Source organism: Megalops cyprinoides, chromosome 5, assembly GCF_013368585.1.
Source record: "Megalops cyprinoides isolate fMegCyp1 chromosome 5, fMegCyp1.pri, whole genome shotgun sequence".
Taxonomy (NCBI): Eukaryota; Metazoa; Chordata; class Actinopteri; order Elopiformes; family Megalopidae; genus Megalops; species Megalops cyprinoides.
In genome coordinates this window covers 10,870,871-10,884,073 of record NC_050587.1, presented here as the reverse complement: position 1 = coordinate 10,884,073, position 13,203 = coordinate 10,870,871, and the positions used below count along the sequence as shown (strand labels likewise).

The following is a 13,203-nucleotide window of genomic DNA, read 5'->3' as shown; positions in this document are numbered from 1 at the left end:
GTAACATATCTTCTTCTTTTCAGGAGTAAGACTTTCTTTTGTAAATTTAACTTCTCCTCCTCTCTGACCAGGCTCTTAAGAGCATTACATTATTCACTCAGCCAGCAAATTCTCTCATCTTTCCCTTTTGAAGGACACAAAGGGGTGTAATCCAGGGCAATGTCTGGGCCGGTGGTGTATTCATTTGTCGATAATCCTAGCAAGGGCTTTCTACCTGGTGGATACTCAATGTGCCCACTTCCACTGGGTTAGATTTTCAGATACTTATTATATATTCCAGAGGACTTTGATAAGATCGAATAAATGACAGTATTAAGGTACCTTGCAACAACAGTAGACTTTTATGATCATTTGTTTTGTATTTGTAAATGAAAAAGAAATGAGTGAACAAAAGTACAGAAATACATACTTTCCAGAACTTACAAGACATATTAACAACAATGTTTATAGTAATAATAATAATGTGTATCATCATGCCAATAATAATAATAATAATAAAACTTGAAATAAGAATAAGAATTAGCCCTTGATATACATGTGTTTATAGTTGACCACACAATAAGGCCGGCATCCATACATATATACCTATACCAGCCAACATATACGCATATGCATGCATTTGTAGACATATACATGCAAATACGTATACTCTTAGGAGATCATGTGCACGCACATAATGACAGGTATTTCCATGTGTAAATGCCACATATATGAAAAAAAAATAATAAATGGGGCATCCCAATATTTTTTCCATCTATATTTGCTGAGCTACCACACTCTGCTACTTCACTTACAGGTGTAATACAGATTGCCGGTTCAGATGCATCCATACACGGTCATTTATTGCTTGAATTCAGAGTTGCATCAATACGCTGTCTTTTTCTCTGTTTCTTGTGACTTGCACACAACTGATGAATTCATACTCCTGGCAAACAGTTTGGCCTTCAAACTCACTTGTAGAAATTAAGCACGTTGAAAGCATTCTTTGTGTTCTTCAGAGCATTAGAGTAACAGTATTGCCAGTTGATAGGCATGTTCAATTTGTTTTAGACACAGTGCTTGAACTGTAATTAAAAAAAACAGTGATTGTAGCTTTTCTTCATTGTGGAAAATAGGCTTTTTTATCAGTGCTTTCAGTCAGAGCTGAAAAGAAGGTGTTTTACGTGTGTTTATTATTTTTTTCAGAGGACACAGTGGTTGCGGTGTCAGTCACTGGGATATTGAAAGTGTGGATCATCACAGCTGATGTTAGCAGAATGCAGGTATAGTCTGATCATTGCCCTGAAAAACAGTATTGTTGTTTTTATTAAGAGGGAAAAAAAGTTCCCTTTGTTACGTGCTTAACTTTCAGACATATGTCTCATCCAGAGCCTGAACCTTTGTCAGAGTTGTGGTTGGGTGTTGATTTATTAAATGATGACTTTACTCTTCTGAGAGTGTGAGAACAGGGTACAGAGCTTAGACACTGTGGTGCTGTGCCGTGACAGCTTGTGTTTAGCTGTGACAGCTCACTAAGTCGCAGCAGTGTGCCATTGTCGTGACAGCATGTTTAGCTGTGTTGAGTTGTCGTGACAGTGAGGTGCTATCACGGTAGGCCGGTGCTCAGGTCAGTGTGTGGGTTGCCTTGCAGGACACGGAGCCCGTCTTTGAGGAGGAATCAAAGCCCATCTACTGCCAGGGCTGCCAGAGCATCTCCTTCTGCACCTTCACACAGCTGTCCCTGCTGGTCGTCTGCTCCAAGTACTGGAGGGTGCGTATGAGGGGGGGCCCGAGGCCTCTGGGACACACAGCACCCTCTGCAGGCCATCCTAATCTATCAGCACAAGTGCTCTGGATTAACCATCAGCAGTAGAATTTATTCAGTTATCATTGCCTTTTTTGCCATGAAGTTTAAAGTGTCTGTTTCCTGGCCATGTTCATAACCGAGGGTTTTTTTTTTGGCAGTATCAGAGCAAATACATGTTGCTTAGATTAGATTCAAGTTGTTTGACATGATGAAGGAAATGTACAAGCTGTAGAAATGGGGTAAGAGAGCGTGGCTCAAAGCACCACTGAACATTCTGTCGTGAATTTCCCAATACTGCCATAGCTGAGCCTGTCCGTTTGCTGCTTTCTGTAAAAGGCTGGGTACAGGCCCCTCTGCTCCTTCTAGGGCATTGTCCCTTTGGAGCAGTAACCTTACAGTTAGGAACAGACATTTTTATACATTTGCCTTCCATTTATTAAGCTGAAGAGGAGGGGACTCGAGCTTTGCTGTGATAGTGCCTGGTACACCTCTGACTTTTGTTCTGGCTGCGTGTGTTGTTGTCCCAGGTGTTCGATGCAGGTGATTACTCCTTACTGTGCTCCGTGCCCAGTGAAAATGACCAGGCCTGGACTGGAGGAGACTTCATTGCAGCCGACAAGGTCATCATCTGGACCGAGGACGGCTGCAGCTACATCTACAAGCTGCCCGCCAGGTGAGAAGTGCTTTAAATGGACGTATGGATGCGTGCTTAAGCAGATATGCGCATGCACATGTAGATATGCATAGATTCTTTGCAGTTAAACCCACAGCCTTGGCCCACAGGCCCCCAGACACAAACAGACACAGATACAGGGGCACACCATTGAACAAACCCAAACATCACATCAGCATGCACCATGCAACCCATACAAACAAACAAAGCAATATCCCAGAAGGCCGTGGGGGTAGAATAGCTGCGTAACCCTCACGATAACACGATAGGTCAGGAGTTGAGGACTGGGGCATCTGGGATTGCTGCACTGTTTGTGAGTTTGTTCTGATGGGCTTCCTCCGTCACGGCCCCCCGTAAGAGAGGCCCGGGGACGGAGCTAGCCCGCAGCGAGTGACCCTGGTGCGTCTCTGTCTTTCAGCTGCCTCCCAGCCAGCGAGCACTTCCGGAGCGACGTCGGCAAGACCGCGGAGGGCTCCGTCCCCCCGGTGGTCTACAGCATCGCCGACCGCGCAGACAAACAGGTCACTCTTCCCACACTCCTCACACCACTTCCTTTACATCTCCCTGTGTGCATGTCAGCATATCATGGCTGCAAGTCTGAAACTCTGTGTAGTCTGTGTAGCGTAACGCTTTAATGTGGTTAAGAAGTGAAAAATGTCTGTGCTCTGTTAAAATTTCAAAGCTAGATATTTTCATGCGCTGCTTCTGCCGGAATTCAGGTATCGCCACATCTTGAGTAGCCCTAAATATATCAGCAGTTGAAAGGGTTGTATGTTGACAAGCATGTCATAAATGAAACAGATATTAACAAGTATCCAGGTATTCGATTAACTGTGGCTGGTAAAGGTAAAACTTTAATGAATAGCATCTACTGTGTTTTAAATGGAAAAAAAAACTATACTATACTATACCCAGAATCAGTCCAAACAGTAACTGACCACAGTCCTACATTTATGTTCATTGTTCTCTTTTCCAATGTGAAATGGATGAGGGGTGTAAGAAAGCAGGATTTCAGCAATGCAGCTGAAACTGTAGTTACTGCCAAACAGACACCAGCTTGCATGCTGTGTAATAAGCACAGCTTGGAAACCATGCAGTTTGTGGATCCACCTCTCCCTTCTTTGAGGGAGTGTACGGTGCTAATTGGCATCAGATGAGCTTTTCTGTTCTGAATGGTGAGGCCGGTCATGCCAGTAGGCATTTGGACAGTGATTGTAGCAGTGGTTCTTGTAGTGGGAGGTATATAAAAGACAGTAAGTGGAAGATCCATGCAAGAGTCTGGACGTGCTCAAAGAAAGTAAAAAGTTACCTCCAGCCTTATAGCACTGCTCTGGCGATTTTGTAGTTTGCAGTGGCGTGGTCCAAGTCAACTGGGACCTTTGTAAGACTGTACCCTACTGCCATAGTCACATGGCAGGGTGGCGTGGATCAGTGAATTATGTTTGTATTTTTTGACCCTGCTTTTTATTATTAAAGGTTTGTTTTAACATTTGAAGAGGATCAAGTATAGTCGGTTAAATGTGTTTCTTACCATTACCCCTCCAAACCAGTCTCTCCTGAAATACAGCCCTGAAGGTGGGCTTGAGCCTCACGCCAACTGGTTTTGGTAGTCCGTTTAACTTTGCTTCCGCTGGTGACCACTTCAGGAAATACTGCTCTGAATGGTGTTATTTGATTTGACAAAGATACTAGTTGACCGTCAGTGGCTCTGTTAATTTGTAATTTGGGGGTTTCTGTTGATTAATTTGCTGTCTGTATTTTTTTTGTTGTTTTTGTTCCTTGCACTCCGTCCTCTGTGACCCTCCCCCTCCCCCACCCTCGCTGCCTCTTTGTGCGGAGTGCCCCCCTCAGATAGAGGAGGGCGGTGAGGGGGCAGACACAGTGTGCGGGTGGCCGGAGCGCTTCCCCGAAAATGAGAACGCACCAGAGCTGCTATTTCTTCACCGGCCTCTAGAGGCACCAGTAAGCGCAGCGGACAGCTTTGGAGAGACGCACTCCACGGCCAGCAGGTGGAGCTCTCACGGCAGTGACTTGAGAATCGGGTTTAAATGCCACGGCAGTAGGGAATTACTGGACCGAAACGAGCAGCAATAATAGCCACAGGGCTAGAAAGATGATGCATTTTTTGTTATGCCAGCATGTGATCATGTTTGGCTGTTTTTTCTGGCTTGTACTTTCAAGATGTCCAAAACCAGGTGGATCAAAGAGTGGTTTTATAAATTTGATTCCAAAATTTATGTCCCTTTATCATCCCGTCAGGTAAAAAAAAAAAAAAAGATTTAAATGGTTTTTGTTTGATGAACACTCCTTTATGCCCACACTCTTACTTTTGATTGGCTCAGATGCCCCTTGTCTGAGCCAATCAGAGTGGAGTGTTTGTTTCAAACCCCAGGGAAGCTACCATCTGAAACTTGCCGAACATGCTGATGTCCCTGAGAGTTACCTGCCGTGAGTGCGTCTCTACGTCGCTGTCTGACAGCCAGATCTCTCTCCTCACTTTGGTTCACCTAGTTTCATGCTACTTCCAACTAAACGCTTTAAAAGTGAAAGCCATTTTCCCTCCCATTTATGTTCATTTACTGTATGTGAAAGCGCATGCAAAGTCCCCAGGCTGCTTTGCAATAGTGTTCCAGCTATTTGCTACCAAACGTTAAGGCGTTCCACTACACTTGATGCACAGTACTGAATGGAAACCTCTTTGATCCCACAAAATTGTGGCAAGGACATACAAGATGGAGAAAAGCTGGTACAGCAGTGAAAATACTACATTAACAAAGGTCTTGTTGAAAATAGCCGTACGCAGGCATAGTTTTTCAGAACAATCATAATTTTGTTGTGCTTGTCTGTTTGCTTTAATTATGCAAATACATACTCTAAAGTGTGATTGTAATCCAAAGAACTGAGTTCACGCGGACGTTTGGAATTTTTACGTTTAATTGAACGGAGATCATGACAAGAAAGTGGTGAAATGTAAGAAGTGAACTTTAAGAAGCATAACTACGTATGTTTAGTAAATATACTGATACGTAAATGTGTTTATACTACATGGTATAGTACACCTACATGTCATTATGATGTAATTGATGAACATGACTGGAGGGGACTTAAGAGGTGTGTTTACTGTAGGTGGATTTGGTCAGTGGAAGAAGTGTGGAATTAGTGTAGCCTGTGTGTTTGTGTGGCTTCTCACTGCTTGTCCCCCTACTCTCCGTTCCCATAATGCATCTGGGGGTGCTGAGGTGCCCTGTACCAAAACCTACACTCTTTGGGCCGCCTCCCCCAAAAACATCCCTCTGTTTGGGATTAATATCTGTTTGATATTCTATATAGGCTCCTGCTTTATTCTGACCCTTTAAGGACTAGAACAGACCTTTGACTTGCCTGCCAATCAGGAGAAAGTAAAAGTGCGAATGTAGGGTTATCCTTGAAGTGACCGATTAAAATGAAGATGCGTCAGATGTGACCATCTTTGTGGGCTGTGATTGGCAGGTTGGTTGTGTCTTGATTGAATCCAGGTCTGTTTTGTTTGAGCCTTTGTGATGCTACTCTCTGAAGACCTGGGTTCGAAAGGCCAGTTTGCCTTACCTTTTGCAGGGCAGCTAGATTCTAGGCTCAGAAGAGTTCTGTGTGAGGGTTTTGCATGTAAAAATAAGGAGCTTCCAGGAAGCATGGAAGACTTTAACAGTGTTTTCTTATGTTAGCGTGCGAAGTTTGGGGTGCGGCCTCCAGTCCACATCTGTTTAACAAGAGATCACGTCAGACCCCTTTCGCATTTGTGTTCTTGATGAGCAATTTATGCCCCCTCTAAACACTCACGTGGGTAACAGATATCGTGTGCCTTCAACAGTAGAAGAATACAGAACCACCACGGCAGCACACAGAGTCTGAATGACGCTGGTGAGCTCCTGTATGTCCTCAGCCACTGTTCCAGAGCAGCTCACCGCTAGCTGCCATCCCTATTATGCTGAGGACAGAACCTGAGAATCTAATTGGCTGCGTCTGGGGTAATTTACCTGTCGACAGTGGCAACATGTCAGACGGCCACCTGTCCACTGGGCCTCTCAACTGGAACACGGATCCATCTGACTCCATTTCACCACGTTATTCTTAGAATTTAAGGAAACAGACCTCTTCCCGGAAAACTAGGTCATCACGTGGCAAGGTTATGTGTCCCAATGCACTGATCCTGGAACAGTATGAACAGAATGGTTGGGGTCTGGCAGGTAAACTGACCTCGGATCAGGTGATGGGTTTAGACCGTATGATTGGTAGTGTGTGTTCCAATGTGTCATGTATGGCAGGACTTGATAAGTTAAAAAACAAAAATCCATCTTGCTAGCAGTCAGGTGCAAGTATGACACATAAATAAATAGCGATAATTAGCCACGGACATGAAACTGATACCTAGATGTCTTTCTCTTGATATATTATTAATTCTCTTAATATATTATCGACTATCCTGAACATATGAATTTTTGTTAAAATACATCGTTTGTATGGTGAGGACTGTCACAGTCATTTCATATTTTCAGGGCATTTTGTGATATAACAGTTCTTTAAAAGACGTTAGTCACAATTACAGGCAATCTTCTGTTTTAAGTATTTCACACACGCCTAAAAGAGTTAGACTGCTGCAAACAATTTGCTGTCGGTGCTTCTAATACCCCCTCCTCCAGTCCTTATTAATTCCATGTAAACAGAGGGTTTACATGTTTTTTGCCTCTTGCAGGGCTATGGTAGCGCCTGAATAGATAGATGGGTTTATAGACTTACTTTAGTTAGTAGATCGACCTTATGCTTTCCTCTGCTTTCATCATTGCCATTAATGTTAGCATTTTTTTATCATCATCATCCAGGCCTGTACACAAAGGGGAAGGACAGCTTCTCTTTCCCACTGCCTAAACTTATGTAGATCTGAGGTCTAAGATGTCATTGAGTTAAAAACCTGTGGAATTCCGTCCGCCTAGGGCTACAGCTGATCCTCTGTGACCTGTCCGAATTCCCCCATCGTTTTCAGTGTTTGCGGTCGTCACCAGAACTCGATCGTGCAAGATGCGATTGCTTTCTAATCACAGTGGTGATGTTCAGTTTAATTATCAGGATCGCATACTTTTGGAGCCCCGTAGATAATTTCAAGTGTGTTATGCATTGCTGGTCCCCAGACGAGATGTGTTAAGCTGTAAACAGCTGTGGGCTGTTTAAGATGACCTTTATATTTGAAAATCAAGCAGTATCGAAGCATTCTGCTGGTAAATACTTCAGTGAAAACAGTCTTAGTGGCAGGTGTAGTTTCAGAAAACCAGTATAATGCATTTTCAAAACTCAAATCAGCATAGCCAGTTAGCACTACTCTGATACTGAGTATTTAAGGCCTTTTCAGATGCAGACTATGTCATGATAAAACTTAACCATGGACTGATTTATCAGTTACTTTGAATCCATAAATAACTTGGCACAGTGAGCGCTCCAGGCAGTGATCGGTGGGTAAACACTGCAGACGATGGGGCTGTGTGATGTTCCGCGCAGTGGTAATGATGATGATAAGAAGGCAGCTCTCAGTGCCAGGGGCGCTGCGTACCGCAGCGGGCTCGAACGGCACGTGTTCAGATGCGTGACCGCCGGGGTGCTCTGGTTGTGTTCCAGCTGCTCATCTGTCCCCCGGTGACCCGCTTCTTCTACGGGCGACGGGAGCCCTTCCACAAGCTGCTGGTGCAGGGCGACTCGGGCGGGCGGCTCACCCTGTGGAGCATCCCCGACACCTCACCCCTGCAGCCGCTGTCCACCACGGCAGGTAAGAGCTGTATTCCTCTCCCTGCCACTGCTAACCGTCAAAGCAGGTAAGAGCTGTATTCCTCTCCCTGCCACTGCTAACCGTCAAAGCACACTATCTGTAGCTGCTAACAAAGATAGCAGGTAAGAGCTGTATTCCTCTCCCTGCCACTGCTAACTGTCAAAGCAGGTAAGAGCTGTATTCCTCTCCCTGCCACTGCTAACCGTCAAAGCAGGTAAGAGCTGTATTCCTCTCCCTGCCACTGCTAACCGTCAAAGCACACTATCTGTAGCTGCTAACAAAGATAGCAGGTAAGAGCTGTATTCCTCTCCCTGCCACTGCTAACCGTCAAAGCACACTATCTGTAGCTGCTAACAAAGATAGCAGGTAAGAGCTGTATTCCTCTCCCTGCCACTGCTAACCGTCAAAGCAGGTAAGAGCTGTATTCCTCTCCCTGCCACTGCTAACCGTCAAAGCACACTATCTGTAGCTGCTAACAAAGATAGCAGGTAAGAGCTGTACTCCTACACCTGTAACTACTGTCTACCACAGCAGGCTAGAGGTCTGCTCCTCTGCCTGTAACCACTGTCTGCAACAGTAGGTAAGAGCTGTACTCCTCTGCCTCCAGCCGCTGTCCACCACTGCAGGAAGAAGCTCTATTCCTCCACCTGCAGGCATTGTGGGAAGGTCTGGATAGATTCAGTTCCATGCACTGACTGCTTTTCGTAGTGAGATATTCGCTTGAGTCTCGATGTATGACCAAATACATTGCAGGCTATTTGGTCATTCTCATTGAGAAACATATTGCCCTTCCAACAAAATTCAGTGAATTAATGAAGAATTGACATGGTAGATTCTTGCTAAGAAAAGATGACATAATTGTAAATGCATGCTGAAAATGACTGCTTTACTTTCAATTTGATGGGGAGGTGGGGTGCAGAGTTGGGGACATTTCCCTTTCTATTTAGTCAGTTTAAGATGTGAATGAAAACTCTTCATACAAGAAGAAGTGATTTTTCAGTTTATGAACTGAATTTAAATACCTTGAAGTGAGTGGATTGAAATATATCAGACCCCAGTTCTGGTGGGGTCTTCAGTTACCCTGTTACAAATGGTTTTCAGAATGAACATTATTGCATGGTCACCCCGAAAGACAAATTATTCTCATTTTTACAACGCTACTCAAAAATGACTAAAATAATGTAAACATTTTTAAAGGAGTATTTCCATATGAATTCTTATTTTGGAAAATCATACTGAAGGGTCATGAATTATGAAATTTAGTAATGAATAAAAATTCACATTAGACCCATGGGCCATTGGCTTCCTATCCTTGATGGAGAGCTTTCATAACGAGTGACCGTAATGGCGTACAAATCAAGCTCATAGAATTTGAATCCGAGCAGGGTATTTCTTTTTAATTAACAAAAAAGGTATTTCTTTTTAATTAACAAAAAACTCAGTCCATTGAGTTCAAATCCATCCAATCCATTGAGTATTTTGAACTGAAATACTCAATACATTGACAGTTTCAAAAATTGTGTGCTCAGCTGTTTTGATGATATGATTTTGTTTTCCACTAGGGGGAGTAAGAGACACATGTTTCACCTTTTCTTTAGGCTGGATTCCCAGTTCAGTATTATGGGAATTGGCTGTTTTTCTCTGCCTGAGGTGCAGTGAATCTGTAGGATAGTTGCTATAGTAATGCTGAAGTCTGGACTGACAGTTCTCTCTCTGTTAATCCTGGGAGAACTATGGAACGTCAGCTGTTTTGAATATGATGAACGAGGCTGAAATTTTGTTTCATGAACTCCGTTTGATTTCCTTTCAATGTTTGGAAAACGGAACTATGGTTTGTGACTGACTGGACACTTAACTGAATGCGCAGTCAATGAGGTTGGATGAGATGCCACTTAGTGATCATGCCAGCGTCATGTGATTATTCAATTGTGAGATACCGGAATATCTTCAGTAAAAGCTGGGTGTTCACTGAGGTAAAAAAACAAAAATAAAAACAGATCCATTTGTAGACCTATGTCTCATAATGGTCAGAAAGACCAGTTAAGTTTCAACACCACGTCTGTGTTCTCACAGATTCTGTGATATTAGTGTAGCTTCCATACGTAGTGCATAATGCCACTGCACCGGTGCTCTGAGAGTGATTTCACTCAACATTGTAGGATTAATGGACATAAATGCCTTTAATCTGCCAGCATGATGAAAAAGCACAATTTGCAACTCATTTCCTACTGTTCGGCCATGCAGTAACATCCTTAAAGGAAAAATGTTCTACCAGCAAGATTAGAAATGCAACTGATGAGTTTCCTCTTTATGAGAAGATAATTTAGAGACAGCTTTTTAAGATTTAATGGCCTGAAATGCAGTATAGGCACTACAATCCCAGTTATTTGCTCAGCATACTTGCTTATTTATCTTAACATCTTAACATACTTGCACAGGTCCTCGCTGAACTGAATCAGCTACAAGGCGTTACTTGAGCTAATATTTTTCAACTAGAAAATGTAATCCTAGGTCACCACAATGAAATCCTCTTTTGCCCATAAATTTGCAGTCCTTTTTGAATGAGGTGTGTTTGTGAAATGTACCATTTGCATTGAAATGGGCTCATTTTCTCTTAAGACAAGACCAGATCTAAAGCCTTGCATTGAAAGATTTGTAAACAAAAATAGTTTTATTAGTTCAATACAAAATATTGAAGTATTTATGTAGATGTTTTAATAACTGTAAAAAGTGTAATTTTTGTGATATGAGAATATGTTTTGTGTATATATATCTTGTCTGTGTATCTATTTGCGTGTATGTGAATATTGTATGTACATAGTTAAGTATCTTAATATGACCATGTGCAACAGGACTTGTTCTAGAATGTGTGTGTCTCAAAAGTACTGTTTGAATATTCAACATATGTGTTATGAAGAACGTGTCCCTGATGCTTTTGTAAGTGCTGGGGTGTCTGTCTGACGCTTCTCTCTCTCTCTCTCTCTCTCTCTCTCTCTCTCTCTCTCTCGCTCTCTCTCTCTCTCTCTCTCTCTCTCTCTCTCCCTTCCCCCCATGCCGCTCCGCCAGAGCTTCAGGTCTCCTCCACCATCAGCCTCCAGGAGGCGTTCGACAAGCTGACGCCCCTGCCGGCGGGCATCATCGACCAGCTGAGCGCGGCGGCGGGCTCGGACGAGCCCATCAAGGTGACGGCCAGCGTGTACATCCCGTCGCAGGGCCGGCTGGTGTGCGGCCGCGAGGACGGCAGCATCGTGCTGGTGCCCGCCACGCAGACCGCCATCGTGCAGCTGCTGCAGGGCGAGCACATGCTGCGTAGAGGTGAGCGGGCGGGGCCTGGGTCAGAGGGGCGACGCGTCCGCCGCATGCGCCGAGATCGGCTAACCACTCGTCAGAACTACAGCCAAAAAATCATTCTCCACGGGAGTAGGAGTTTGAAAAATTGCTTGCTTAACGGTAACAGGTAGTGTTTAAATATGTTCGTGTTGCTTGAAATTCCATTGGTCGAACAGCCTATTTAATGAACGTGCCCACTGAACGCGCGGAAATTGGCTGACTGTACGGTACATCAAAACAACTGCAAAAATCATTACAGAACGTTACATTATTGTCCTTTAGCAGGCGGTCTTATCCAGAGCGACTGACGGAGGTTACAATTTTTACATGTTATCCGTTTATACGGCTGGATATTTACTGAGGCAACTGTGGGTTAAGTACCTGGCCCAAGGGTACAGTGACGATGCCCGAGTGGGGAATCGAACCAGCAGCCTTTCGGTTACGAGCCCTGCTCCTTACCACTATGCTACACTGCCACCCAAAAGAATCATTCCTACAGGGGTAGATGTTTGAACAATTGTTTGCTTAATGGTAACAGGTAGTTTTTAGTTGTACTAGGGGGCGGCAGTGTAGCATTGTGGTAAGGAGCACGACTCATAACCGAAAGGTTGCCGGTTCAGTTCCCCGCTGGGGTGCTGCTGCTATACCCTTGGGCAAGGTACGTAACCCAACATTGCCTCAGTAAACATCCAGCTGTGTAAATGGATAACATTGTAGAATTATGACCGATGTATGTCACTCTGAGCAAGAGCTTCTGCTAAAGGACAATTATGTAATGTAATGTAATGTACTCTTGTGGGTGGGAATACCATTGGTTGGCCAGTAGGGGGAGGTCTTCCCTCTATGCAATGCAAAAAGAACATTGCCCCAGTGCAGTGATGGGGACACTGTGGTGCTGGAGGCCATGTTGTTCGGATGAGACTTTAGATTGACATTCTGACTCACCGTGGTTATGTATCACCACCAGCATAGGGGGTTCCCCAGTGTCTCTGCTAAATTCCCCTTCCGGTCCTTTCAGTCCTTCCATTTCATAACTCCCCAAGTTAACTGGCTAAATAACTGCCTTCCTCTCCATCCAAGCTGATGTGTGGTGAGCACTCAGGTTTAAAATGGCTTCATGCTCTGGGAGTAAGCCAAATATTTATCCCATCTACTCATAATGAAGAACAGAGAAATGCATACCACTTTATTGCTTCATTAAATATTACCCTTTGAGAGACTTGAAAGAATAGATTGTTCTGTATTGTTACTATAGTAGGTACAGTGCAGTAGGTTGAAATTTGTTTTGATAACAGATGCTCATGCATTGAAGGCTTATACAGAGTTTAGAAATAAACAGACTTGTTGCTGGTATATCAGCCACCCACTTATCCCTCCTGTGTCAAATAGTGACCTCAGACAGCGATATAACCATGGAGCAAAACAGCAGATTTGCTGTGAAACCAGTGCTTTCCAACATACACATCCTGTGAACTAAAAGAGGTGAAGGAACTACAAACAGAACTTCAGATTTTCAGTGAAGTCACCTGCTAAGTGACAATCTTCTCCAAGCTTAGTAAAGTTAAGGCAGTTTCTCATTGTGATACTGTTTGTCATTTCTTCGAACTTTAGTGACAGTAGTGA

The 13,203-nt window shown here is 43.8% G+C and overlaps 1 protein-coding gene across 3 annotated transcripts in view; it reads left to right on the top strand.

Moving 5' to 3' along the window:
• The window catches only part of LOC118777620 (WD repeat-containing protein 7), a 162,226-nt gene that overhangs the window by 8,353 nt on the left and 140,670 nt on the right, over positions 1–13,203 (top strand). For all 3 annotated transcript variants that reach the window (XM_036528717.1, XM_036528716.1, XM_036528719.1), the window contains 6 exons: positions 1,186–1,262; positions 1,631–1,750; positions 2,314–2,459; positions 2,878–2,980; positions 8,103–8,250; positions 11,317–11,565. In XM_036528717.1, coding sequence (XP_036384610.1) covers positions 1,186–1,262; positions 1,631–1,750; positions 2,314–2,459; positions 2,878–2,980; positions 8,103–8,250; positions 11,317–11,565 — 843 coding nt within the window. The remainder of the gene's footprint in view (positions 1–1,185; positions 1,263–1,630; positions 1,751–2,313; positions 2,460–2,877; positions 2,981–8,102; positions 8,251–11,316; positions 11,566–13,203) is intronic.